The sequence below is a fragment of the Gorilla gorilla genome, chromosome 1 (genome assembly GCF_029281585.2).
Source record: "Gorilla gorilla gorilla isolate KB3781 chromosome 1, NHGRI_mGorGor1-v2.1_pri, whole genome shotgun sequence".
In the NCBI taxonomy this organism is placed as follows: domain Eukaryota; kingdom Metazoa; phylum Chordata; class Mammalia; order Primates; family Hominidae; genus Gorilla; species Gorilla gorilla.
Window position 1 is genome coordinate 161884898 of NC_073224.2, and position 27113 is coordinate 161912010.

A 27113-nucleotide genomic window follows, 5' to 3' on the forward strand; every position below is an offset into this window, starting at 1 on the left:
GCATGTATTACTAAAAGGTTTTTTTTTTTGGCTTAGAAGAATAAGCATTGACAAATGCAATACAAAGCAATTCTGAATAAATTGTATTATTGCCCAAGTTTAACTGAAATGTTCAACTTAGTTGACTGAAATTGCTTATTAGGTTTATACTAAATTTGATTGAAAGAGCCCTCATCAGAAGAGTCCAGGCTAGTTACTATAAAAGAATCCATGCAGGTAGTTTAGACTAAGGACCATCCACAGAGAGTCCGGGTTAGTTACTATAACAGAATCCACACAGGTAGTTTAGACTGAGGACCATCTACAGAGATAGACATTAAATTTGTTCTTATTTTCTGGATGTAGGCAAAGGGTGGGAGAATGAAAACTGTACCTGGTCTAGAATAGAAAAATTATAAGAAAAATTTGAGGCGAGGTGCAGTGGCTCACGCCTATAATCCCAGCACTTTGGGAGGCTGAGGCAGATGGATCACAAGGTCAGGAGATCAAGACCACCATGGCCAACATGGTGAAACCCTGTCTCTACTAATAATACAAAAATTAGCCGGGCATGGTGGTGGGCACCTGTAATCCCAGCTACTTGCAGGGGCTGAGGTGGGAGAATTGCTTGAACTAGGGAGGCGGAGGTTGCATTGAGCTGAGACCACGACACTACACTTCAGCCTGGGTAACAGAGCAAGATTCCATCTCAAAAAAAAGAAAGAAAAGAAAAATTTGCAAAAATAAGTGTCATCCAGCATCTTTTTTGAGGAAAAGAGGAGTAACATTTATTGAACCATTGTACCATTGTTCTGGACACCTAACATGCTATTTCATTTAATTCTCACAACAGTCCTATAAGGTAATTCATTGTACATTTTATTAGTGAGAAAATGGCTAGAAGGTGTCATCTCCAGGAATCAAACCCAGGACAGGCCACCCTACCCTGAAACCCTCCTCCCCATCTGATCTCAAACCCTATGCTTCCCTATCATTCTACCCTAACTTTTGCACCTGCTATAGGACTCTATAAACCTGTCAAATAGCCACAGCAACAGGTGACACTTCAAGATATTACAAAAGATTGAGACATCATAAATTTTTCTAAAATCGCTACTCAATTTTACATGATTTTTTTCATTTAAAGTTCGGGGTACATGTGCAGGTTGTACAGATAAACTTGTGTCATGGGAGTTTGTTGTACAGATTATTTCATCACCCAGGTATTAAGCCTAGTACCCATTAGTTATTCTCCCTGATCTTCTCCCTCCTCCCATCCTCCACCCTCCACTAGGCCCCAGTGTCTGTTGCTTCTATGTGTCCATGCATTCTCATCATTTCACTTCCACTTATAAGTGTGAATACGCAGTATGTGGTTTTCTGTTTCTGCATTAGTTTGCTAAGGATAATAACCTCCAGCTCCATCCACATTCCTGCAAAGGGCATGATTTTGTTCCTTTTATGGCTGCATAGCATTCCATGGTGTATATGGACCACATTTTCTTTTCCAGTCTACTACTGATAGGCATTTAGGTTGAATCCATGTCTTTGCTATTGTGAATAGTGCTGCAATGAACATACATGTGCACGGGTCTCTACAGTAAAATGATCTATATTCCTTTGGGTATATATCCAGTAATGGGATTGCTGGGTCAAATGGTATGTCTATTTTTAGGTCTTTGAGGAATCACCACCCTGTCTTCCACAATGGTTGAACTAATTTACACTCCCACCAACAGTGTTTAAATGTCCCTTTTTCTCTGCTATCTTACCAGCATCTGTTATTTTTTGACTTTTTAATAATAACCATTCTGACTTGTATGAGATGGTATATCACTGTGGTTTTGACTTGCATTTTCTAATGATCAGTGATGTTAAGCTTTTTTTAATATGACTGTTGGTCACATGTATGTCTGCTTTTGAAAAGTGTCTGTTCATGTTCTTTGCCCACTTTTTAATGGAGTTGGGTTTTTTTTCTCGTAACTTTCCTTATAGATGCTGTATATTAGACCTTTTTCAGATGCCTAGTTTGCAAATATTTTCTCCAATTCTCTAGGTTGTCTGTTTACTCTGCTGATAGTTTTCTTTGCTGTGCAGAAGCTTTTTAGCTTAATTAGATCCCATTTGTCAATTTTTGCTTTTTCTTGCAATTGCTTTTGATGTCTTCATCATGAAATCTTTGCCCATTCCTATGTCCAGAATGGTACTGCCTAGGTTGTCTTCCAGGGCTTTTATAATTTGGGATTTTGTTAAAGTCTTTAACCCATCTTGATTTAATTTTTGTATATGGTGTAAGGAAAAGGTCCAGCTTTAATCTTCTGCATATGGCTAACCAGTCATCCCAGCACCATTTATTGAATAGGGAATCCTTTCCCTATTGTTTTTGTCAGCTATGTTAAGGACCAGATAATTGTAGGCATGCAGCCTTATTTCTGGGTTCTCTTTTTTGTTCCATTGGTCTATATATCTATTGTTGTACCAGGACCAAGTTATTTTGGTTACTATAGCCCTATAGTATATTTTGAACTCAGATAACATGATGTCTCCAACTTTGTTCTTTTCGCTTAGAATTGCCTTGGCTATTCAGGCTCTTTTGTGGTTCCATATGAATTTTAAAACTTTTTTTTTTTAATTCTGTGAAGAATGTCCTTGGTAGTTTAATAGGGATAGCACTGAATCTATAAAATGCTTTGGGCAATATGGCCATTTTAATGATATTGATTCTTCCTATTTCCATTTGTTAGTGATATCTCTGATTTCTTTGGGCAGTGTCCCATAGTTCTCCTTGTAGAGATCTTTCACCTCCCTGGTTAGCCGTATTCCTGGGTATTTTTTTTTTCATGTGGTAATTGTGAATGAAATTGCATTCCTGATTTGGTTCTCAGCTTGACCATTGTCAGTGCATAGGAAGAATATCACAAATTTAACAAGCCAAACACATGTTCAACTCTTTTAATTGCAGTCCTGTAAGACTAATCCTGGGCAACATAGTGAGATCCTACCTCTACAAAAAATTTTTTTAATTAGCTGGGTGTGGTGGCTTTTGTCTATAGTCCTAGCTACTCAGGGGCTGAGGCGAGAGGATCACATGAGTTTAGGAGTTCAAAGTTTCAGTGAGGGCCGGGCACAGTGGCTCACACCTATAATCCCAGCACTTTGGGAGGCCAAGGCAGGCAGATTACTTGAGGTCAGGAGTTTGAGACCAGCCTGGCCAACACAGTAAAACCCCATCTCTACAAAAATACAAAAAAGTTAGCCAAGCGTACTGGCATGTGCCTGTAATCCCAGCTGCTTGGGAGGCTGAGGCAAGAGAATCGCCTTAACCAGGGAGGCAGAGATCGCAGTGAGCCGAGATTGTGCCACTGCACTCCAGCTTGGGCAACAAAGTGAGACTCCATCTCAAAAAAAAAAAAAAAAAAGGTTGCATTGAGTTATGATTGTACCACTGCACTCCAACCTGGGTGACAGAACAAGACCCTCTCTCTAAAAAACATTTTTAAAAAAGATGGATCCTAAAACTAAAAGTACAAAACCAACAGGAGGTCTTTCTCCTTGTTCGCCCTCTTATTGTTTCCCATCCCCACTCACTCCCGCACCTCCCTTTTTATCATCTTCTAACTTCACAGTGTAGGACAATTACTTAACCTCTAGCAACCAAGTATAAAGCAGTATTGCTGGAGGTGACAGCCAATACTGGCCTCTAAGGAAACAGGTGGAAATATCAAGGGGTCTCTTTGATTGTTAAAATGATTGTATGGCACCGCTGGCATTTGAGGGAAGCAGGGCATGGGTCAAGGATTCTGTATGAATTGCAATGCTTGAGAAGCCCAGCTTGATGAAGAACTGCTTTGTATTCCACATGATGCTCAAATGTCCTATTAGACATTCATGCTGGAAGGATGGGGGGAAACTATTAACTATTTAAGCCTAGCCCCTAATTCTGTGTTACACACAGTGTATTTTTTATTCTGAATTTCTATGGGCTGCAATTACCATGTAAATCAAGGGGAGACTGTACTTTTTTATGCAGTGCCTTACCAAGAGTTATTTATCGTTTCAGAAAATCAAGTCATTGACAGCAATGCTGCCCATGTTATTTGGATTTGTAACATAAAACATTTATATCAGTCTGCTCCTGTTGTTGCACTATGGCAATTCTATGAGCATTTACAAACATTAATATCTCTTATTTTAAAATGTTGAATATGAGGAAAAAGAGACAAAAACAATCAATTGAATCCCATCTTTTTTTTTTTTTTTTTTGTCTTTTTGAGACACAGTCTTGCTCTGTCACCCAGGCTGGAGTGCAGTGGCACAATCTCAGCTCACTGCAACCTCCACCTCCCAGGTTCAAGCGATTCTCCTGTCTCAGCCTCCTGAGTAGCTGAGTAGCTGGAAATACAGGCATGCACCACCACACCCGGCAAATTTTTGTATTTTTAGTAGAGATGGGTTTCACCATGTTGGCCAGGCTGGTTTCGAACCCCTGACCTCAAGTGATCTGCCCGCCTCAGCCTCCCAAAGTGCTGGGATTACAGGCATGAGCCACTGCACCCAACCTGAATCTCATCTTATTCTTACTCTTTTCAAATCCAAATGTATTCACTACAAGTAGATACAAGCAACTGCTTCATGTTTTTTGTTTTGGTTTTTTGTTTGTTTGTTTGTTTGTTTGAGATGGAGTTTAGCTCTTGTGGCCCAGGCTGGAGTGTAATGGCACAATCTAGGCTCACTGCAACCTCCATTTCCCAGGTTCAAGCAATTCTCCTGCCTCAGCCTCCTGAGTAGCTAGGATTACAGATGCATGCCACCACACCTAGCTAATTTTTGTATTTTTTGTAGAGACGGGGTTTCACCATGTTGACCAGGCTGGTCACGAACTCCTGACCTCAGGTGATCTGCCCGTCTCGGCCTCCCAAAGTGCTGGGATTACAGGCATGAGCCACTGCACCCAGCTGCTTGATGCCTTTTAAGATAACTTTTCCAAATACTTGGATATTAAAATCCAAGTTTGTTTCTAATATTAGAGTTAAGGAATCAATTATGCGTATAGGTAGAAAACATTGTTTAAAATCCTATTTCAGGAAAGTAAAGACGGTATCACAAAATACTTTTTATTAGAGGAAGCCTTTGGGTCTGCTAAGGTTAAGAATCACTTTTGTAAAGGAAAGAATACAGACTTTGACGTCAGATAGACCTCAAGTCAAAGATATCCCTCTGGGCTGTGAAACTTGAATAATTTACTTTTACTCTAAGCTCCAGTTGCCTCTTCTATAGATTGTAATAATTTCTGGGGGTTATGGCAAGAATTACCATTTCCGTTAAGATAGCATAGGTTAAGTGGTAATCGGTGTTCAACAATAATTCCTTGGCCAGGCACGATGGCTTATGAGTGTAATCCCAGCACTTTGGGTGGGTGGACCACCTGAGCTCAGGAGTTCGAGACCAGCCTGGGCCACATGATGAAACCCCATCTCTACCAAAAATACAAAAAAAAAAAAAATTAGCTGGGCGCTGTGTCGTGCCTGTGGTCCCGGCTACTTAGGAGGCTGAGGTGACAGGATCACTTAAGCCTGGGAGGTGGAGGTTACAGTGGGCCAAGATCGTGCCACTGCACTCCAGTCTGGGTGACAGACTGAGACCCCCTCTCAAATAAAAAAAAGAAAAAGAAAAAGAAAAGAAAAGAAGAAACACAGTAATTCCCTTCTCCTCAATTCTTAAGAAATGCCTCCCTTCCTCCACCCACTTTTACATACAGGCAGGAAAATGGAGAAAGGAAGGGGAAAGCACAGAGAACACAGAAGAAGGAAGGAAATAACAGGAATCGTGACCAGCACCTAATACCCAACCACACCCAGAACACACTGCTAGTATCAAATGTGAGAAGCTTCAGGTGGTTAAATTAAGGTTCTGGCCCTGGATCATGAGGGACATAGTGTTAACGCCAATTATACAACCACTACTACATTAATGAAATATATGGATATGTAAACTGTTTTAAGAATAGATACACAATTATCATTTCCTCAACTTTGTTACTGTGTATCCCTTTAAGGCTACTTTAACACTGTAACTTAAGAACCTGTGACTTTTATAGACTGAGATGTAGAGCCTGGATTTTAGTCATCCCTATCCATGTGCTTTGATTTATCTCCAGGGAGATTTTTATACACATAGCAAATACACATTCTGAATGCTTGAGTTCTTAAGCCTCTTAGCCACACCACCTACAGAGGGTCAAATATGTTTCTAAAAAGCAAACATTCAGGCTGGGCACAGTGGCTCATGCCTGTAATCTCAGCACTTTGGGAGGCCGAGGCAGGCGGATAACCTGAGGTCAGGAGTTCAAGACCAGCCTGGCCAACATGGCGAAACCCTATCTCTACTAAAAATACAAAAATTAGCCGGGCATGGTGGTGTGCGCCTATAATCCCAGCTCCTCAGGAGGCTGAGGCAGGAAAATCGCTTGAAACTGGGGCCTAACTGTTTAAAATTAGTGTAAAGAACACTTTATTATAAATTAGCTTGGCTTGGTGGCTCACGCCTGTAGTCCCAGCTACTCAGGAGGCTGAAACAGGAGAATCACTTGAACCCTGGAAGCAGAGGTTGCAGTGAGCCCAGATCGCACCACTGCACCCCAGCCCGGGCGACAGAGGGAAACTCCATCTCAAAAAAAAAAAACCATTCTACCACTGACAAAGCTCTAAGTCCCTTCAACTTCCCACTCCACATTTTAATCACCCAAACCTCAGAATACTCCACACACCCCAAACAGCAGGGCTAGAGTTTCTGAGATGAGTAATGAAGGCCAGTTTCTTGGATCCCAATTCAGACAAGCAGTGACAGAGCCGTCCACCTTCAACTGGCTTCCTCTTTTCTTTGTCTAAGTGAGCAACTAGCCCAAAGGTGTTTGTTAGTTACTTCTCTCTGAATAAGCAGTGTCAAGGAACACGTTTGGTTATATCAGGTGATGGGGGTTTATACTAAGACACAGGGAAACAAAGGCAGCACAGGAAACCCTTTCAGGAAACAGGTAGACTTCTTAGAAATTATTAAAATTTGTCTAATCACAATTAAAGATACAGTGGCAGCTCTCCTTGCACAAGGACTCCCTGGTGGCCCTATGAGACACTGCAAGGATACAGTGACTGCCATTCCCAGGCCTCAGCATTTCTTTCTTAGGGCTACTCCTGTTCTTCTCCCACTACCAACCATACAGAACAGAATACAATATGCTCTTAATTGAGTGAAAAAAAAAAGAAGATAAAGTGGGGGGGATATACCCACACAGATATGAATGTTTATCTATCTATCTATCTATCTTATCTATCTATATATATATATATATATATACACACACACACACACATTTATAGAGTATTTTTCTGGAAGGACAGTAAAGAAAGTGGTTACAATAGATGGTTCTGGGTGGCCCACATCTTTTGGATGTTTACCATGTAAAGATTCAATTTATATACCTTACTTTTTCAACTAAAATAATCATTTACTGTGTAGCTCCACTGTGGACTTCAGCTTTATAGAGAGTAATTTCTGCTAGTAACTTCAGTAAATGAATGCAGCACAAAAGCAAGAGATCACTTTCCTTTGGCAGCCTCTGGTCAAACATATGGATGCCCTCATTAACTGAGAGCCAACAGGTTAATGGGAAGAGGAGGACTTGAGAGGTAGGTTGCAGTTAACACTGAGATAAAATCAAGAGATGAAAGAGGGTCGGTCGGCTGCAGTGGTACACACCTATAATCCCAGTACTTTGGGAGGCTGAGGCGGGAGAACTGCTTGAGCTCAGGAGTTTGAGACCAGCCTAGGCAACATGGCAAAACCCCATCTCTACTAAAAATACAAAAACTAGCCACACATGGTGGTGCGCACCTATAATCCTAGTTACTTGGGAGGCTGAGGTGGGAGGATCACTTGAGCCTAGGAGGCTGAGGCTTCAGTGATGATCACTGTGGGTCTCAAAAAAAAAAAAAGAGATGAAACAGGTTAGATTAGGAATAGATCTTACGAATTGATTACAGCCCACCTATATCCTTTACCTATAAAGCTTTGAAACAACTATAAAAGAATTTGTGTGATATCGCCATCCCAAATTTCCAAACATTACATTTGATGTCAGAAAAGCAGAAAATATGCTTCAGCTTCTAAAAAAATTCTTATTTCAAGTTTATACTACTATGCCTTACTGAATTATATTCATAGAATTCTATTTTCCAAAAGTCCTCATTAAGTTCAAAAACACTACATCTTCATTTTTTGATATCTAATTCACAGAGTGCTATTGGCACTTCAGTTTTAAATTCTCTGTCTAGCACGTCTCTAACAAGAAGTGATCTCTAAATGACTTTATTTATTTTTTCTTTTTTTCTTTTTGTTATTGTTTTTTGTTTTTTCTCACTCTTGTTACCCAGGCTGGAGGGCAGTGGCACGATCATGGCTCACTGCAGCCTCAACCTCCCTGGGCTCAAGCAATCCTCTTGCCTCTGCCTCCCGAGTCCTATCCAAGCTTCAACTTGGGACTACAGCTGGAACTAGAGGCACACATCACCATGCCTTACTCATTTTTGTATTTTTTGTAGAGAGGGGATTTCACCATGTTGCCCAGGCTGGTCTTGAATCCCTGAACTCAAGTGATCCGCTGACCTTGGCCTCCCAAAGTACTTGGATTACAGGCATGTATGTGCCACTGCACCCAGCCTAAATGACTTTAGATACACCAGGGTCTCTACCATTTCAAGGATTTCTATAGTCAAGCCACTTGCAAAACACTGTCATAGTCATCACTGTATGTCCCTCAATACTTTGTACATAAAGATGACACTGGAATATTTTTAATTGAATGCACAAGCTCTGGAGGAACATTCAAGCTAGAAAAGACCTTGGATCTCTTCATTTAATTCAGTGGCTCCCAAACACACAATCTACCAATGGATGACAGGCCAGCCACCTAAGTATATCAGGGAAGCTTTTTTAAAATGACAACATTCTCAGGCCCTAGTCAAAATCTGTAGGGGTGAAGCCCAGAAGCCTGTGTTCTTTAAAAAGGTCACCAAGGTGATTCTAAGAAGCAACTGGCTTTGGGAACCACTGGTGTAGTTCACCCACCCCAACAAGAGGGAAGACTTGCCCAAAGTTGTATAGTGAGGAGGACAGGGCAGCAAAACGATCAGTAAAGGACAAGGATGAAATGGAAGCTATTTGGCAGAGTTCTTTGGTGCTAAATGGGCATTCACTATAACAGAACATTATGAGTTATCATAGAGTCCCTTTTTATCACAGAATAACTGATGAATCATTTTTGAAAAAACATACCAGCATTTTTTTGAAGTATATATCTTGGAATATTGGTCCAGGGAGTGTTTGTTATGCAGGAAAAAAGGGAGAGCACCATACTCAAATAAGTGAAGGGAATAATAAACACCAAGATTCTTGGATATTTAAATTTTTAGTGGACTTCTCAAAGCCATTAATATGTATCATGAATTTACAAAATACAGTTCCCAAAGTTATTTGACAACTCGAGGCATTTTTTCTATAATATGTCAAGGGATTCATGTTGCTTGGAACACATTTTAGGAAACCTGCACTAGCTTGTCAAATTGTTTGTCATTGAACCACACTCCACTGGAGGATGGAGCTATGTCATCTTCACCTTTAAGTTCCCAGCATCAAGCACAATGCTGAACTCCTAATAAGCGCTCTGAGTGAATCCTTCAATTAAAAAAAAAAATCAGTTAAAAGTAACTAAAGATGGTTGTCTATTTGGTAAACAAGTTCAAAAGTTAGAATACAATAAAGACTCTTCCAACTCTAGAATTATAACTACCATTTAAAAAATATCTACTATGTGCCAGGCACAGATCTTACATACATGATTTTTCATGTACCCCTCACGACAACCTTTTGTGATGACAAGTATCATTAACCCCACTTTACAGATGAGGAACAGAAACAAAGAGCAGCCAATAACTTGCCCAAGGTCTCAGAGATAGTAAGCGGCACTCCTAACCACTAAGCTATACTATAATTCCACGCTTCCAAACAGAAGGGAGGTTTAAGAGTATATGGCACAGAGGAGGTATTAAGAGTGGCCATATAAATGATGGAACATTTTCCAGCAAAAAGTATAAACATACTTATGTTTTCCTCTTGCTTAGCAAAAGCTTCTAGGTCCTTAAGGCAAGAAATGTGGGTATAAAAAGAAAACCTATAATTTATAAGAGTTCAGAGAATAACCCAACAATGTCTATTGCATTCAGTCTCATTGACTCAAGAAGTACCCATCTCATAGGATGGAGGACTAGAATGTAAGCTCCATGTGGCCAAGGATATTTGTCTGTTTTATTCACTGATGTATCCCAACATTTGGGGCAGTGACTGGCACAAAGCCAATAACCAATAAGTTTTCTAATGAACAGTAAGATTGAACATGCCTAAATTATCTACCTTCCATTTTAAAACTGTATTATAATCACTCTTTCCAGCTATAAATTCATAACATGTACAAATGATCAAAGTAAACTTTTTTGACATGGTACACACCTTTTATTACAGGGTTTTTAGTTCTTTCTTCCCTGTATTTGGTTCTTTATACACATAACAGGAAGAAATATCTCCACAGTGATTTCTTTTGAAAAATTAAAATTTCACCAGTAATTCTAAATTCCCTGACTTGATCATTACATATTGCATGCCTGTATCAAAATCTCACACATATCCCATAAATATGTACAATTATAATGCATCAAAAAAATTCTGCCAGCATTCAGATGTAGGAAAAGCACATCTGGCTCTGCTCAGGGTATAGCTGGGAGGGTTTCATAGGGATGAAGGGCTCACAGATAGTCCCAGCCATACATTCAGAGGGTTATAGAAAAACACAGTTGCTTCACCGTACAGACAACTGAAACAAAAAACAGAGGAGAGACTTTTCAAAATGGGATGGAGTCTATTCCAGTAGAATAGAACTGACGACATTTTAAAAGGTAAGACCCCTATTTTATCTGTTGATTTTATTCATTCAATATAAAATTTTAACTACACTTTTGATATTGTCTCATCGGGAAAAAATCAAACCCCAACTGATTAAACCTAGACTACAACTATTAATTTATAGGAAATACAGTGACTGGGGATGCCAAACTAGACTACAGGAATGCAATCAGCAAAAAACAAACTGTGAAACACACAGGGTAAAAGATCTGGCTTCTTCAACAAATACACTGGAAAGAGAACAAGACGAAGGGGAATCTATAGATTAAAAAAGACTCAAAAACATATTTAAAAGAAGTCCAAATTATGGTGTTTAGGAAAGCACATAAATGAAAAAACTATATAATGGGATTCATTACCATGAAAGTCAGGATGGTTATTACTCTTGGGTGCAAGTGGGAAGGGGCACATGGAAGGTTCTCAGGTGGCTGATAAAGTCTATCTCCTGACATAGGTGTGGTTACAAAGGTGTTCAATTTATCCATTAATTTACACATTTGTTTTATGTGCTTTTCTCTACTTGTGTTATATTTAATAAAAATTTTGTTAATGAGGGAAGAAAAGAAATGTTGGCAAATGTTGACAATTGTCGAAGCTGGGCACATGGAGTTAATTACACTATTTCCTTGATTTTTGCATGTATTTAAAATTTCTGTAATTTTTTGTTTGTTTGTTTTTTTGAGACAGGGCTTTTGTCGCCCAGGCTGGAGTACACTGGTGCAATCTCAGCTCACTGCAACCTCCACCTCCCAGACTCAAGCCATACTCCCACCTCAGCCTCCCAAGTAGGTGGGACTACAGGCTCACACCACCATTCCCAGCTAATTTGTTTGTATTTTTTGTGGAGACGGGGTTTCACCATGTTGCCCAGGTGGTCAAGAACTCCTGAGCTCAAGTGATCCTCCTGCCTCAGCCTCCCAAACTTCTGGGATTACAGGCGTGAGCCACCATGCCCAGCCATAAGTTTTACTGCATATTAACTGCCAGTCTTTGCCCAGAGTGGCTCTCAATCTTATGGAAGAGACAGACATTAAAGCAACGACGACCATAAAGTCTGATAAGAGTTATGGAAGTTTAGAGGATAGGCACAGAACCCAGTCCTGAGGTAGTGGGGAGGCTTCAGGTAATGACCTGCAAGTCCTGCAGCACAAGTAGGAGTTAACAGGGGAAGAGTAGGGGAGAGATTTCCAGATAAAGAGAACAATGCATAAAGGTCGTAGAGAACGGAAAATACTTTCATTTTCTAAACAGGCCATGGAAGGTGTCTGCCATTTACGTTCCCCTAAATCAAGATGTCTCAGAATATCTACCATGTGCATAGCTCTCTCCTGCAGGACTCTTTATCCACTGCTCACCTACCTTTTTACCACATGACCCTGTAGGCTGGAGCAGAGATGAACCTGACCCACAGGCCCAAGGGTCCTGTCCCACCTGTGCTGTACCCTGACACAACAAAGACTCTTTCTTAGGAAGTTTAATAAGACACACAGGCAGGGCACAGAAAGTAGAGAGGTAAAGAAACACAAAGACACAGTGGGGTGAGGTAATAATGGGAGGAGCAAAGGCAAGAGGATGAGAAGAAAGAATTAGTCAAAAGTAGAATAAGCAGGGAGAGAGAGAGGCTGAGATGGAAGGTTAAGGACAACTAGACTTGCTCTCAGTTCTCTACAGTATAGAGCTATTGCTTTAACCTGAACAGAATGAGCAACGTTCCAACTGTCCATGGAACCTGACTGTGCAGCGGCAGAAGCTGTCCTAAGCTTCCTTACCTCCCTATACATTTTAATATAAATATTTATATGGACTGAACATGTGTGTGTCCCCAAGCTTAATCCCCCACCTCCTACCAGGTGATGGTATTTGGAGGTGGGGTCTTTGGGAGGTGACTGGGTCATGAGGGTCGAGCCTTCAGGAATAGGATTAGTGCCTGTATAGAAGAGGCCCTAGAGAGAGCTCCCTTTCCCCTTCTGTTACATGAGGATGCAACAAGATGGCTGTCTATGAACCAGGAAGTGGGTTCCCACAAGATACCACATGGCCGGCACATCAATCTAGGACTTCCCAGTCAATAAATTTTTGTTGTTTATAGGCAACTCAGTTTTTGATAGTCTGTTACAGCAGCCAGACAGACATATACATACATACAAATTGCCCAAGATAACCTGCAAGAGCCTTCCACTCCACTCAGGGTAGCTGGGTTGGTGATTGCAGGTGAGAGAATGTGAACGGGCTGGCTATTAACCTACAGGTAGCCAGGGTTTGAAGAGGAGTCTACCCCTGCCCAAGGGTGTAAACTTTATTTTAGGGTTGTTCAGATATCTTCTTCAGGGTACTTCTAGCACAACAGCAGTCTTATCCATTTCATACCCTCCTGACAGCAATGAGGTCTATAAGGCAGCTGGTTGGATTCTCCTCCCACTTCTCAAAATGAGTCATGTTTTTCTTGCCTGAATTTTTCATATAAAAATGAGGCTGGTGCTCAGGAGGGGATATCAAGCCTACATAATGACTGTGATATATTTATAACTTCTCAGATGGTATGATGTAAATCCAGAAAATACCATTATATTCCATTTAAACTGAATATTATTTAGAAAGAAAATACAGAGAATGAATGGTTGAGTGTGCTTCTACTTTGTAAAACATGTGTCAGGGATCCTTGCTTCTTCCGAAAAAGATCTGAGTTATTCTCATTGCCTACAGAATAAAATCCATACAACTTCAAGGACATTTGTAGTCTTACTACTATCTATATCCTCAGCTTTCTCTCCTACTATATCCATTATCTACTTTTATTTAGTAAACTTTTAAGGAGCAGCTAAACCATCTAGCTAACCATCTAAGAACAAGATTTAAAAAGGAAAAAAGTCCCAGCCCTCAGGAAGAAATAGAGGAGTAACTAAATTCAATCTTATGTGCAAATACTATGTTAAAAATCATGCAATAGCGGGTATCCAGATTTGTGGATTCACAGGGTAGGCTTCTTGGAGGAAATTACAGGACTAGAAAAGTGAGTAGGAGTTACTGGAACAAAGAACAGCATGAGAAAAAGCACAATGGAATGAAACAGTTATATACTGTTGAATGTAAAGGGGATTATTAAGAAGTGAGATTGGAACAGTGGGCATAGGAGAGGACTCAAGAGGCAGACAGGAATATGAAACATTGTTTGGCTGGTAGTAATTGGTTTGTAAGTAATGAGGAGCCCTTGCAGGTTTTTGTTTGTTTAGACAGTCTTGCTCTGTTGCTCTGGAGTGTAGCAGCACAATCATAGCTCACTGTAGCCTCAAACTCCGGCTTGAGTGATCCTCCCACCTCAGCCTCCTGAATAGCTGGGACTACAGGTACGTACCACCACCTCTGGCTAATTTTTTTTTATTTTTGGCCTTTTTTTTTTTTTTTTTTTAGAGGCAGGGTATCACTACGTTGCCCAGGCTGTTCTCAATCAAACTCCTGGCTTCAAGGATTCTCCCTTCTCAGCCTTCCAAAGTGCTAAGATTAGACTGGTATGATCACAGCATTAAAATACTAAAAGAGGATGAGTGGAGTCAGGGAAACCAAATTCAGGCTGCCTCTTTAGATCTGCATTGTAATAACCCAACAGTGACAAGTGACAACTGTCAATACCTTCCAGGCAAAGTCCACCAGGGATTCTCACCTGCAGTTTATTGCTCCTTGTGAGGAGGGTGACAGCACTCTATGGGAAATCCTGGGGGTTTCAGAAAGAGACATTACAAACGATTTGGGCTTGTGTTAGGTGATTTGGGAGAGGGTCCAAAGCAGGGGTTTGTTCTGGATAGGGTGCTGTCAGGAAGTGGGTGCAATTCCATGACCAGGAATCTTAGTAAACCTATCTGTAAGGTAGGAGAAATTACCACAGTCAGAGCGGTCTTATCTGCTGTTGACATGCTGTGCAATTGTTTATGTGCAACAGAATGCCAAGGCCTTCCTGCAAGTGCCAAGGCCCCTACCAGATGTCAGGGACTGCTTCTCACACTTTTTCTACTCAATTTTGACAGGCTTACTTCATATTCCTCAGACCTCAATAGCAATATTCACTTCCAATTCCCAATTCTTTCATTTTTTGTAGATTTTTGTAACTTGTTTTTCCAGGGCAGGGGTTGCTATATGCAAATCAGTAAAACCCTATTTTCTCTATTCGTCCCAGTTTCCCATTTGTGAACTAGAAAGATAACAGTTCCACTTGCCAGTTATTTGCACTGCTGGGAAATGATAAAGTCTGCAGAACATTTCATGTCTTCTAGAAGTACCACATAAATACACAATATTGACTTTCAAAAGAGCTCAGTGCTAGTGTCAGCAAGTTGAGAAAAGGAAGCAGCTTCTGGGAAGCCTCAGGAAGCAGCTCCTCATATGCTGTAACTCATTTAGGAAGTGACTTTGCTTGCAAACAGAGCCTCAAATTTCATAGTTTCTAAGATGGATATATTAATTAGCTTGACTGTAATAATTATTTCACTACTTATATCAAAACATCGTGTTGTATACCTTAAATATATACATTTATTTTCAAAAAATTTTAAAGATATGAGTGATGTTCCTCACTACCCCCACCTAAAGGCTAGTCTCTTTCCTCATAGCAGAACATAAAAAAAATTAACACCTACATAAGATATTAGTATTGTAACCAATACTAAAGCTTTATGCTAAAGACACTAGGTTTTAACTACTGAATTGGTCAGGATCCTTTTATTCAACAAATATTTTTTTAAACTCCAACTATAATATGTTTCAGGCAAAGTCTAGGCCTTTGAGGGCCACATCAGTAAACAAAGACAAAAATCCTTGCCTTTGTGGAGCTTCTATTGGGGCAAGGGGGCAGACCATAAACAAAATAAGTTAAATATACATAGGATAGTATGCTACGGAGAAAAATTAAGCAGAGAAGGGAACAGGGAGTGTTGCACCTAGAGATGATCAGTGCTAGCCTCACCAAGAAGATGACATTTGAACAGACTTAAGGAAGGGCATTCTGTAGGAAGAGGTTCTGGTGGAGGCAAAAACCAATGCAAAAGTCTTAAGGCTCCAGCATTCAAGGAGACCAGTCTGGCTGGAGCAGAAGGAACAACGATTCTGAAGAGGTAACAGAGCCCGTAGCCCATCATAGTATTTTGGTTTGTTCCAAGTGAGAGGGGAAGGCATGAAAGGTTTAGAGCAGAAAATGAGATACAAATTGTATCTCAGAGACAGCAACTTTTGAAGAGTTTTGCTAAAAAGGAGAAATGAGGTGGTAATATAGGGGATGTGAACAGGTGTCAAAAGAAGGTTTGTCTGTTTAAGAGAAATAACAGCATGCTTGTGAGGATAAAATCTCACCTTAAAAATCACAATTCTACGCCAGGTGCGGTGGCTCATGCCTGTAATCCTAGCACTTTGGGAGGCCGAGGCAGGCAGATCACCTGAGGTCAGGAGTTCAAGACAGGCCTGGCCAACATGGCAAAACCCCGTCTCTACTAAAAATACAAAAATTAGCTGGGCATGGTGGCATGCACCTGTAGTCCCAGCTACTCAGGAGGCTGAGGCAGGAGAATCACTTGAACCCGGGAGGCAGAGGTTGCAGTGAGCTGAGATCACACCACTGCACTCCAGCCTGGCTACAGAGTAAGACTCCATTTCAGAAAAAAAAGAATCACACTTCTTGCCTTTTCTGCTTCTCAAGTACTCTGCTTTCTTTGACTGCTTTATGTATGGGGAGAGAATAAGTCACTGAATTACTCATTTATTATTCAATGAACTATTTGGTATCTAATATCACATACAAACTAATCTAAACAAGTAAAAGGAAGTAATTTCTGAATTCTGCAGAGAAACTGCATCTGAATTTCCAGTTTCTGGACATGTAAAATTTCTAACTATAAAACTTATCTTTTTTTATGAATAATATTTCTTTGTTATTCTTTTAATGTCCAAGGATCAATAATGATGACATCATTTCTTTTTTTTTTTACATTTTACAAAATGAATTTATTGAGCAAAGTGGGGTTCTTTTTTTTATTATACTTCTTTTCTTAAGTTTTCACATTCATTATTTTTTCCTACAATCTTTCCGCATAATAGAGAATTAGGAAAATATATCATGGTAAAAACTACTTGCCAAACAATTACAGTAGTCAAATATTCAAAATGCCCCTTCAACAAAATTTATGACCATAGCTCGAGAGTTTCATGTAACCTGGATATTTTAGAAGATGGTATGTATTGGCCGGAAACGGTAGCTCACGCCTGTAATCCCAGCACTTTGGGAGGCTGAGGCGGGCGGATCACGAGGTCAGGAGATCGAGACAATCCTGGCTAACACGGTGAAACCCTGCCTCTACTAAAAATACAAAAAATTAGCCGGGCATGGTGGCAGGCACCTGTAGTCCCAGCTACTCAGAAGGTTGAGGCAGGACAATGGCATGAACCCAGGAGACGGAGCTTGTAGTGAGTTGAGATAGCACCACTGCACTCCAGCCTGGGCGACAGAGTGAGACTCCGTCTCAAAAAAAAAAAAAAAAAAAAAAAAAAAAAAAAAAAAAAAAAGATGGTATGTATTAAACTTTCTCAAGAAGAGTCTTTGCATTTATGTAGGAGTTAATTGTTCTTTAGATGAGATTAATTTACAGGGTTTTTTTTCTTTTTACTGAATTGTTCATTTAATTGTTTTGAAAAAAGGCATCAGATATGAGGGATTTTTGCATAACTGGCCATCTGTCTCAACTTAATAACAAATCTTAACTGATTCACAGCCTTCATTAGCTTATTCCTTCAGGGACCACAAAACACTAGCTGAAGTCCAAAACTGTCAGTCTCACATCAACATCTTTTTGAGGCAATAAATATTTTTGTGGTTAAGTCTGAGGCTTTTATTGCAAATAAAAATTTGTTTACAAAAGACGTTTTTCCAGGTTTGTGTTTAGAATTTGAATGCAGCTACCAAGAATCTCACAGCTGCTATGTAATAGACATGGAACCGGCCAGGTGCAGTAGCTCACGTCTGTAATCCCAGCTCACTTTGGGAGGCCGAGGTGGGCGGATCACCTGAGGTCAGGAGTTTGAGACCAGCCTAGCCAACATGGTGAAACCCCATCTCTACAAAAACACAAAAATTATCCAGGCATGATGGCGCGTGCCTGTAATCCCAGCTATTCAGGAGGCTGAGGCAGGAGAATCACTTGAACCCAGGAGGCGGAGGTTGCAGTGAGCCACGATCACACCATTGCACTTCAACCTGGGCGACAGAGCTAGACTCCATCTCAAAAAAAAAAAAAAAGAGGTTTTTCTGGGTTCATATTTGGAATTTGAATGCAGCTACCAAGAATCTCACAGCTGCTATGTAATAGACTTAGAACCAGGAAACCAGAATTCAAATCCTGGCTCAGCCACATACCAGCCTATTTAACTTCTTAGAGTCTCACTTCATTCAACTGTAAAATGAAAAGATTCTGGTGAGGGTGGAGTGAACACACTGTAGGTTTACAGGCGTAGCACAGCTGTGGGCACATTATGGGCCCTGATTATCTGCTCCACTTGACATCAAGTCTTTTCCCTTTCTCCTCAGTAAAGAGTGGCTAGCTCTTCATGTAGTGCTATTTATATCCTTACAGCCACCACTCTAGAAAAAAGGCAGGACTTCTGAGTTAACTATCTATTCAATCCCATTAAGGGGGGCAAATGTTTTTGTCCCCACTGACATCTCAAAAGTTATTTACATCACAGGGCTGGGCGTGGTGGTTCACACACTTTGGGAGGCCGAGGCGGGCAGATCACCTGAGGTCAGGATATCAATTCAAGACCAGCCTGGCCAACATGGTGAAACCCCGTCTCTACTAAAAACACAAAAATTAGCCAGGCATGGTGGTGCGTAATCCCAGCTATTAGGCAGGCTGAGGCAGGACAATCACTTGAACCCAGGAGGTGGAGGTTTCAGTCAGCCAAGATCGTGCCACTGCACTCCAGCCTGGGCGACAGAACAAGACTCCATCTCAAAAAACAAAAACCAACCAAAAAAAAAGTTGTTTACATCATTATTGCTGAGGTAATTGCTTGCTGGGGAAATGGGCTATGAAAATGGAATCTCCTTGGTGTGCATTTCATTTTAGTGAGTTACTTCTGTTTCAGTGAACCACTGAAATATTATGCGTACTATGCTATGATGACCAATACTTTATTCTACATATAATTAACTTTTTCTAATCCAGATGGAAAACTTGCATTAATGTTGGTTATATGCATAAACATGGTAAAACTGGGGTTTTACCCATATACCCCATATACTTGGGTTAGAAAATGTTATAAACTTTGATCTAACACATGAAAACAACTCGTGTATATTATCTTGGAAACTGACCTTGCAAGTCAGTGCACTGAAAATGTTGAACGTGGCTACCAAGCTATTGCTGAGACTCTGGAAAACTTGGGAAACAATATAGCTTCATGGCAGGAAAAAAAAGATGGGCACAATGGCTCCGTGTCTGTGTTATTCAAGAGACTGAGGTAGGAGGATCACTTGAGAGTAGGAGTTTCAAACCACACTGAGCAACACAGAAAAACCACATCTCTAAAAAAAAGTTTTTTTAATTAGCCAGATGTGGTGGCACATGCCTGTAGTCCCAGCTACTTGGGAGGTTGAAGCAGGAGGATTGCTTGAGCCTAGGAGTTTGAAGCTATAGTGAGCTATAATCGCACCACTGCACTCCAGCCTGGGCAACAGAGTGAGACCCCATCTCATTAAAAAAAAAGAAAAGAAAAACAGAAAACAAACAAAAAAAGAATACACTGAATTCAAATCCAGACTCTGCCACTTGCTATGTGTAATTCTGGAAAAATTCTGAACCTCAAAATCTGTTTCCTCTCTGTGAAGTGGGGATATTAATAATAATACTTACTTCTTAGGGATTAAGTAGATTGAATAAAATCATGTACCTTGAGCTCAGAATAATGTCATATATAATGATGAGGAGAAGTGTTAATGCAAAATACACATGCTCCTCTACTTACCAAGGTGTTATGTCCCAATAAATCCATTGTGAGTCAAAAATATCATAAGTCAAAAATGCATTTAATACCCCAATAAACCCATAAAGTGGAAAAATCTTAAGTCCAGGAAGTTACATCCTAATAAATCCATGGCGAAGTCAAAAATCTTAAGTCTAACTATCATAAACCAAGGACCATCTGTAACTAAAACTGAAGTCCCTGGTTGTCAGTTAAGTATGCTAACAAGCTCACTAGCTTAGGAATCAGAAGATCCAAGTTTAAATTACAGTCAAGTTTTTTTTTTGCTAGGTATGTGACCTTGGCTAAGGGCCAATCACTTTGTACTTCAGTCCTTCATTTAACTGTTAGGTATTAATAATATTAGTTACCATGTATTAAGCCCTAAGCATAAACTATGCAATCCGATACGTTTACATATGGACTCCACTCTTCACAATACTCTTCAAGACAAATATTCTAATCTCTATTTTATAGATGGTGAAAACTGAAAGAAGTCAAACTCATTCAAGTCCACACAGCTAGTAAAGGGTAGACCTGGCTCCATGTCCAAGTTATCGTATTTAACCTGCCACCTGCCTCCCCTAGAGATCAAAGGAAAGTGTCCTATGAAAGTGTTTTTTGAAAAAAAAATCCTATATAAATGTAAAGTATTATTAGTATCCTATATCAATACAAATAATTCACAGATGGGTTTGCGATTTGCCCCTTAGTGCCTGGGAACTTCGAAAGAACAAAGGGTTACACTTTAAGCTCTCTTTCGTCTCCTCTTGGAATTTTGCCTTGACCTCAATTTCCCTTGAACAGACCTGATAAACAACTAATTAAAGAACTCCAGGTGCCGCTGTAGGCCTCAAAGACAGCTCTCTGCACTCCTCTGAGTCCAGGGCAACAAAATTATATGCTTTTCCTAGAAATGTGGACAAAATATTTTGTTGAGCTAACTTCTCACACCTACCTTTGCAGTTCACTTGGGTTAGCACAAATAAAGTGGTCACATAAACGTTCACATAAACTAGTGCTTTAGGTCATGCCTGTGTCAAACTTAGTTCCAGGCCCCCATGCAATCTAATTAAAGCAAATTTCAGTCCCTTTTTAAGAATATGATGTAAAAGAGCTGATCTTCCTCATGAAAATTTTGTTAACTAGTCCCACGTGATTAAGTATGACTCTCTAGGTTATCCACTCTTGGAATAACAGCCCAGCTTTTTAAACTTCTTGGAAATACCACCAAAGGGTTTCTGGTGCTGATGTTAGAAATGACAGATTGGGGGAAAGTGGGCCTCCGTTTGGTATTACCTGGAAGGCTCTTCAATTTTTTCCCCCCACTTAATCTGGGTATCACCTGCAAGGCACTTCTATTTCCCTCCCCCCCCCCCCCCCCCCCCCCCCGTTAATCTAGGGAGATGACCTGCGTGACTCTCACGCCTGCGGAGGAAACAGGAGAGTAAAGTCCAGATGAAGTGGAGGGTATTAATCTGCCCCGCCAGATCTCGAGTCTGGGAAGGTGCTCACGCCTTGAACGGCCAGCGGAATCCGGGACATCTGGAGCAAACACATTTGCAAGCGGAAGAAAGGTTGCCTCCCTCAACCCGCTTCCCAAAGGCCAGATCTCGGAGCAAGGGGGAATGTGACTTTCTCCGGTCCTGCCAAGTTAAATTTTCCCTTCCAGGGAAGGCACACTCACTTCCCCCCGGGACGCCCCCGGCAGACTCAACACGGCATCGGATTTCGCGCTCCGGGAAACGCCGCTCAACCCTCCTGGGCCCACAGAAGTACGCGCGGCGCGGCGGAGAGGCGGGAGAGCTTGAGCACCTGGCGCCTTACCTCCGACGGCGAGATTTCAAACGCGCCCGCGATCTGGGCGTAGAGCTCCTGGATGCTGGAGAAGCCCTCCACTCGGCCCGTGGCGCTACCGTGCGCCAGCTGCGCGTGGAAGACCAGCCTGCGTGCGGGAGCCCGGGACGCTGAGAGGCTCCCACCGCCCGCGCCCGTTGGCTCGCCCTCCACCAGCCCGGCGGTCTCCTTGGACTTGGCCTTCTTCTTCCCCCGCAGCCTCAGGGGCATCTTGCAGGGCCGAGAGCGCGGGCCCACCTGCGCTGCTGTCCGCCGCTTCCTCCCCCCGGCGCCTCGGACTTTGCGCCCCGGGCCCCGCGCAGGTAAAAGCAGCCTCCAATGGCAGCCGCGCTTCCGCCTGGCTGCGTTGGGTCAGGGCCCCGACCTCCACCCCTGGACCGGAGCAGCCGCCCGCCCGCCCAGCCTCCCCCGGGATGGATCTGGAGAGAAAGAAAGTTACGTAGTCCCTCATCCTATCACCAGGTGTATCCCTACTCCTTGTAAAAAATGGCTCTATTTACGTGAACGCCTGAGGATGCCGACGCTACAGAACAATACGCCTTAGGCAAACACGCTAGCCCTTTTCTGCTTCTCATAAATCTGTAGTAGGCACCCACGCATGATTTGGCCACAGGCCTTCGAGTCCGTACGTCTGGACTTTCGGGGATAGGGATTTAAGTAGAAGTCAACCTTCGTCTGCATTTTCTGCGTCTTACACTCTGCAGGGCAGAATTGGAAGAGAAAGTCACATAACCTTGAGCTTGGTGCTACGTTGTATTCATAAACCCCCTCAGCCGGGTCCTCGGCACCTCTGAGTTTCCCTTTTGCCTATTTCCTGGGCCGCTTCCTCTCCCAACATTCAGCACGCCTCCAAAGTCATTTGCCCCAGCTCTGCCCTTCTTAGTCTCTACAGAGGACCTTGCCTCATATAGTACAAAGAAAATTGAGGCCATTCGGTGTGAAGTGTGAGTTCCCTCAATTCCCTATCTCGCGTTTATTGCATTGTTTTCAAGTCCAGTCCCCTCCAACTACGTTTTTTACAACAAAGCAAAACAGTCTTGAATTATTAGCTACGAAATTTCCTCACTTCTTCTCTGCTCTTAGAAGCACTGTGATCAGACTTTGCCCCCACACTCTACTGAAATTTCACTTACTATGCAATTTCAGTGGAGTGAAATCACTATCATATCTTAATTACCAAATACAAGTAATTCTTTTAGGTTTTTATCTTACTTGATCTGCGTTGCCCATTTCATTCTTCTTAAATTTTGTCCTCTTTTGGCTTCATTACCTCTCCTCTCCCCGTCCCCCACCCTGCTCCTTGCTAACTGCTAGTCTCCAGGAGTTGCATTCACCGACAGTTTTTCCTCGACAAACTTCCCTTCTTACTTAGCTTTGCATGTTCTTCCTGTGTGGTCACATCAACATTCTCGGTTTCACAGACGTTGTTGTCTACCAAATGTCTCCAACTCCAGCTTATTCTACCAGAAAGGGAATGTACTGTAGGAAACCCAAATTGAGACTGAACAAAACTGACCTCATCATTTCTCCTGCATCTATCTTTTCTTTTTTTTACTCCTGATTTCAGTTAATAGGATCACCAAGCACTCCCAGACCAGACATTGTCGAGTCGTCGTATCAGGATTTTTCCTCTTCCCTCACCTCTCACATCAATTCAGTCCTGAAAATCCATGTTTCTCAACTTAAGGTTAGCAGATGTACTGGGGGAGGAGAGTCTTAAGAATTCTTTAGGAGGCCAGCGCGGTGGCTCACGCCTGTAATCCCAGCACTTTGGGAGGTGGAGGCGGGCGGATCACCTGAGGTCAGGAGTTCGAGATTAGCCTGGCCAACATGGTGAAACCCCGTCTCTACTGAAAATACAAAAATTACCCGGGCGTGGTGATGCATGCCGGTAGTTCCAGCTACTCGGGAGGCTGAGGCAGGAGAATCGGTTGAACCCGGGAGGCGGAGGTTGCAGTGAGCCGAGATTGTGCCACTGCACTCCAGCCTGGGCAACAGAGCGAGACGAGAGAAAAAAAAAAAGCTTTAGGATAACTTTAACATTTTTGTTTTATGTTTCTGTGACTTAGAAAAGTAATGCAGGGACACCTGCACTCAGCCAGTGCTGCTGCTGTTGCTTCCCAGGAGAGCCAGGGCAACTTTCCACTTGGCCCTCATCCAGCTTCAAGTTTCTTCATCAAATCAGATAACAACACTCGAGCTTGTAGCCTTGTCCGGGAGACAGCAACACAAGGAGCCAAAATGGTTTCTTTGTTGGAATGCTTTAATTCTCCATATGGCACAAAATATTTTCCTGAATATGCAGCGAAAATTCCTGGTAAATCCACACAGAAGGTTTCTGAAGTAGCAAGGGAATACAGCCTCACTAGAGGTTCCATCCCTGAAGAGGATGCTGGGAAATTAGATAACACCTGTGCTGTGTTTGCACCTCATGGAACTTTACTAGTAAAGCACAGAAAGGTCCATCTGCTTAACACTGGTGTTCCTGGAAAAATGACGTTTCAAGAATCCACAATGTTGAGTCCGGGCAATGGTTTCTCCACATTTGATACTCCTTACTGAAGAATGAGTCGGGGCATCTGCTATGACACTGGTTTGCAGAGCTTGCACAAATCTACACACGGAAAGGCTGCCAGCTGTTGGTTTATCCAGGGGCTTTCAGTTTGACCACTGGACCAGCCCACTGGGAATTGCTTCAGGCTCTTGATAATCAGGTGTATGTGGCCACATTCTCCTGCCCAAGATGACAAAGCCTCCTATGTTGCCTGGGGACACAGCACTGTAGTGAACCTTTGCTGCTAGGGCTCTCAAGGAAGAAACAATCATGTATTCAGACATAGACCTGAAGAAGCTGTCTGAAATCCGTCAGCAGATCCCCATTTTTACACAGAAGCAATCATACCTCTGTGCAGTGGAGACGAAAAAGCTCTAAAGTTTATGTTTCCAATGTGTCGCAAAACAAGAAGATACGATTCTGCAACATAATCAACTCCCTATTCTTTAATGAAGATCCTTTTTTTAAATTTCACCCTTTTCCTTCCCAAGGAGCTCTCTATTAAGATGATAAATCCTCAGCAAGCTGATATTTTCCACACCACAATAAGTAGTTAAAAAGGAGCCTGGAGCCGAAGAGCTGGCTCTGAAGTTCCTTCCGTATTTAAGTTGCCTCAGAGCAGTTTGTGAAAGTAACCGATCTTGGTATCCTGGTGATTGATTCACCTAATACAAATATATTTGTGTCATGAACCTCTTATCCCACTTGCTGCAGTTGGAATCCATTATCTGGAAAACTTGATCTGATGCCATTCTTTTCCTAGCAGTACCTTAAAGTTCCATTTTTTGTCCACAAGTAGCTATAGGACGTAAGGTGATAGATCTTTGGTGTTTGCTAGAGGAGGTTGCAGCCCCTTCCTTCCTAGCAGCCTTTGGGCTCTTCAGATTTAAGAAGCTCATCATTCAACCCCAGACCCTCTTGGTCTTTGGGGGAAAGACTGGGTCAACAATGACCCCCATGGGAGAATGGCAGTGGTGGCATTTGGTGAAGGCAACAGTATGAATCTGCAAAAGATTTGATAGGGTCGAGTGTCTGCAAGTCCAAAGTCCCTTTTTTTTGTTTTTTTAATTTTTCCCCTAGTAAGACTTTCTCGCTCCATAGATAAGCAATCACTGTACCAAGTGATTCTTAGAATTTTTGGTCTCAGAATTCTTTTACACAGTTAAAAATTAAGGACTGAAGCCTGGCATGGTGGCTTACACCTGTAATCCCAGCACTTTGAGAGGCAGAGGCAGGCCAAGACCTGGCCAACATAGCGAAACCCTGTCTCTACTAAAAATACAAAAATTAGCCTTGCGTGGTGGCACACGCCTGTAGTCCCAGCTACTCTGGAGGATGAGGCATGAGAATTGCTTGAACACGGGAGGTGGAGGTTGCAGTGAGCCGAGATCTCACCACTGCATTCCAGCCTAGGCAACGGAGCAAGACTGTCTCAAAAAAATAAAAAATAAAATAAAAATTTCAAATATAAACTAAGGACTGAGACCCAGCACGGTGGCTCACGCCTGTAATCCCAGCACTTTGGGAGACCAAGGCGGGAGGATAGCCTGAGTCCAGGAGTTTGAGAGCAGCCTGGGCAAAGTGGTGAAACCCTGTCTCTACAAAAGAATATCAAAAAAAAAAAAAAATCAGCTAGGTGTGGTGGTGCATGCCTGTAATCCCAGCTATTCAGGAGGCTGAGGTAGGAGGATCGCCTGAGCTTGGGAGGCAGAGGTTGCAGTGAGCTGAGATCGTGCCACTGCACGCCAGCCTGGGTGACAGAGTGAGACACACACACACACACACACACACACACACAAAATTAAGGACTGTCAGGCATGGTAGCAGGCATCTGTAGTCCTAGCTACCTGAGAGGCTGAGGCCAGAGGATCCCCTTGAGTCCAGAACCTTGAGTTCAACCTGAGACCCCATGTCAAAAATATATATGTATTATAGGACTGCAATGAGTCTTTATTTATGTTAACAGCTAGTGATGGGCTGGTAATCGTTTAACCAGCTATTCATGAAAAAGCCCCGATTTTGCTAATTTTCATTGTGTAAATACTTCACCATGGCTGAGTTCCAGCTATCTACATGACACCTCTAAACAGAGTTGGGAATGTATGTACACAATCAGCTCTCAGGAGCTGGTGTAATAAAGACATTGTGTCATTTAACCATTGGAAAACAGCACTGGTTACTCAGAACAAGAATGAAAAAGACAAATGACTTTTTAAATATTTTTAAATTTGTAATTGACACATAATTGTATGGACTTTTCTTTTTCTTTTAATTTTTTGTAGAGATGGGATTTCCCTATGTTGGCCAGGCTGGTCTCAAACTCCTGGGCTCAAGCAATCCTCCCACTTCAGCCTCCCAAAGTACTGGGATTACAGGTGTGAGCCACTGCACCTGGCCTGTGTTGACTTTTTTTAAAAAATTAGGTGTACAGTTTGGTAAAATCTGACATATATATATATAGAGAGAGAGAGAGAGAGAGAGAGAGTGATAAACCACTTCAATGAAGATAATGTACATATTTTGCCACCTCCTCCCCAAAAAGTAATGTAATATATTCTGGTTCATCTGAATAACTCTTTGAAAACAGGATACTACCACAGAGTTTCAGGGCTCAAATTTGCCTTCGTGATTATGATTGCTATAGCACTAAATAGTATTACTTTGTCTTGGGCTAATGAGAAAAGAGAAGAGAAAACCTATAATACTAAGCAAATGA

The 27113-nt window shown here is 41.8% G+C and overlaps 1 protein-coding gene and 1 pseudogene across 3 annotated transcripts in view; one reads left to right on the forward strand and one right to left on the reverse strand.

The window, feature by feature from the left end:
* The window catches only part of GIPC2 (GIPC PDZ domain containing family member 2), a 92409-nt gene extending 69200 nt beyond the window's left edge, over positions 1–23209 (reverse strand). The window contains exons 1-2 of one of the 3 annotated variants that reach the window (XM_063697591.1): positions 23056–23209; positions 22344–22541 (exon numbers count right to left, since the gene is read on the reverse strand). In XM_063697591.1, the coding sequence (XP_063553661.1) occupies positions 22344–22418 (75 nt within the window). In that variant the 5' untranslated portion in view covers positions 22419–22541; positions 23056–23209. Of the gene's footprint in view, positions 1–21813; positions 22259–22343; positions 22542–22631; positions 22720–23055 lie in introns of those variants that run through there. The other 2 variants (XM_063697584.1, XM_004026014.5) reach the window with 2 other exon arrangements.
* LOC101153284 (omega-amidase NIT2-like) lies at positions 22442–24928 on the forward strand (annotated as a pseudogene).
* Positions 24929–27113: the final 2185 nt, after the last annotated feature.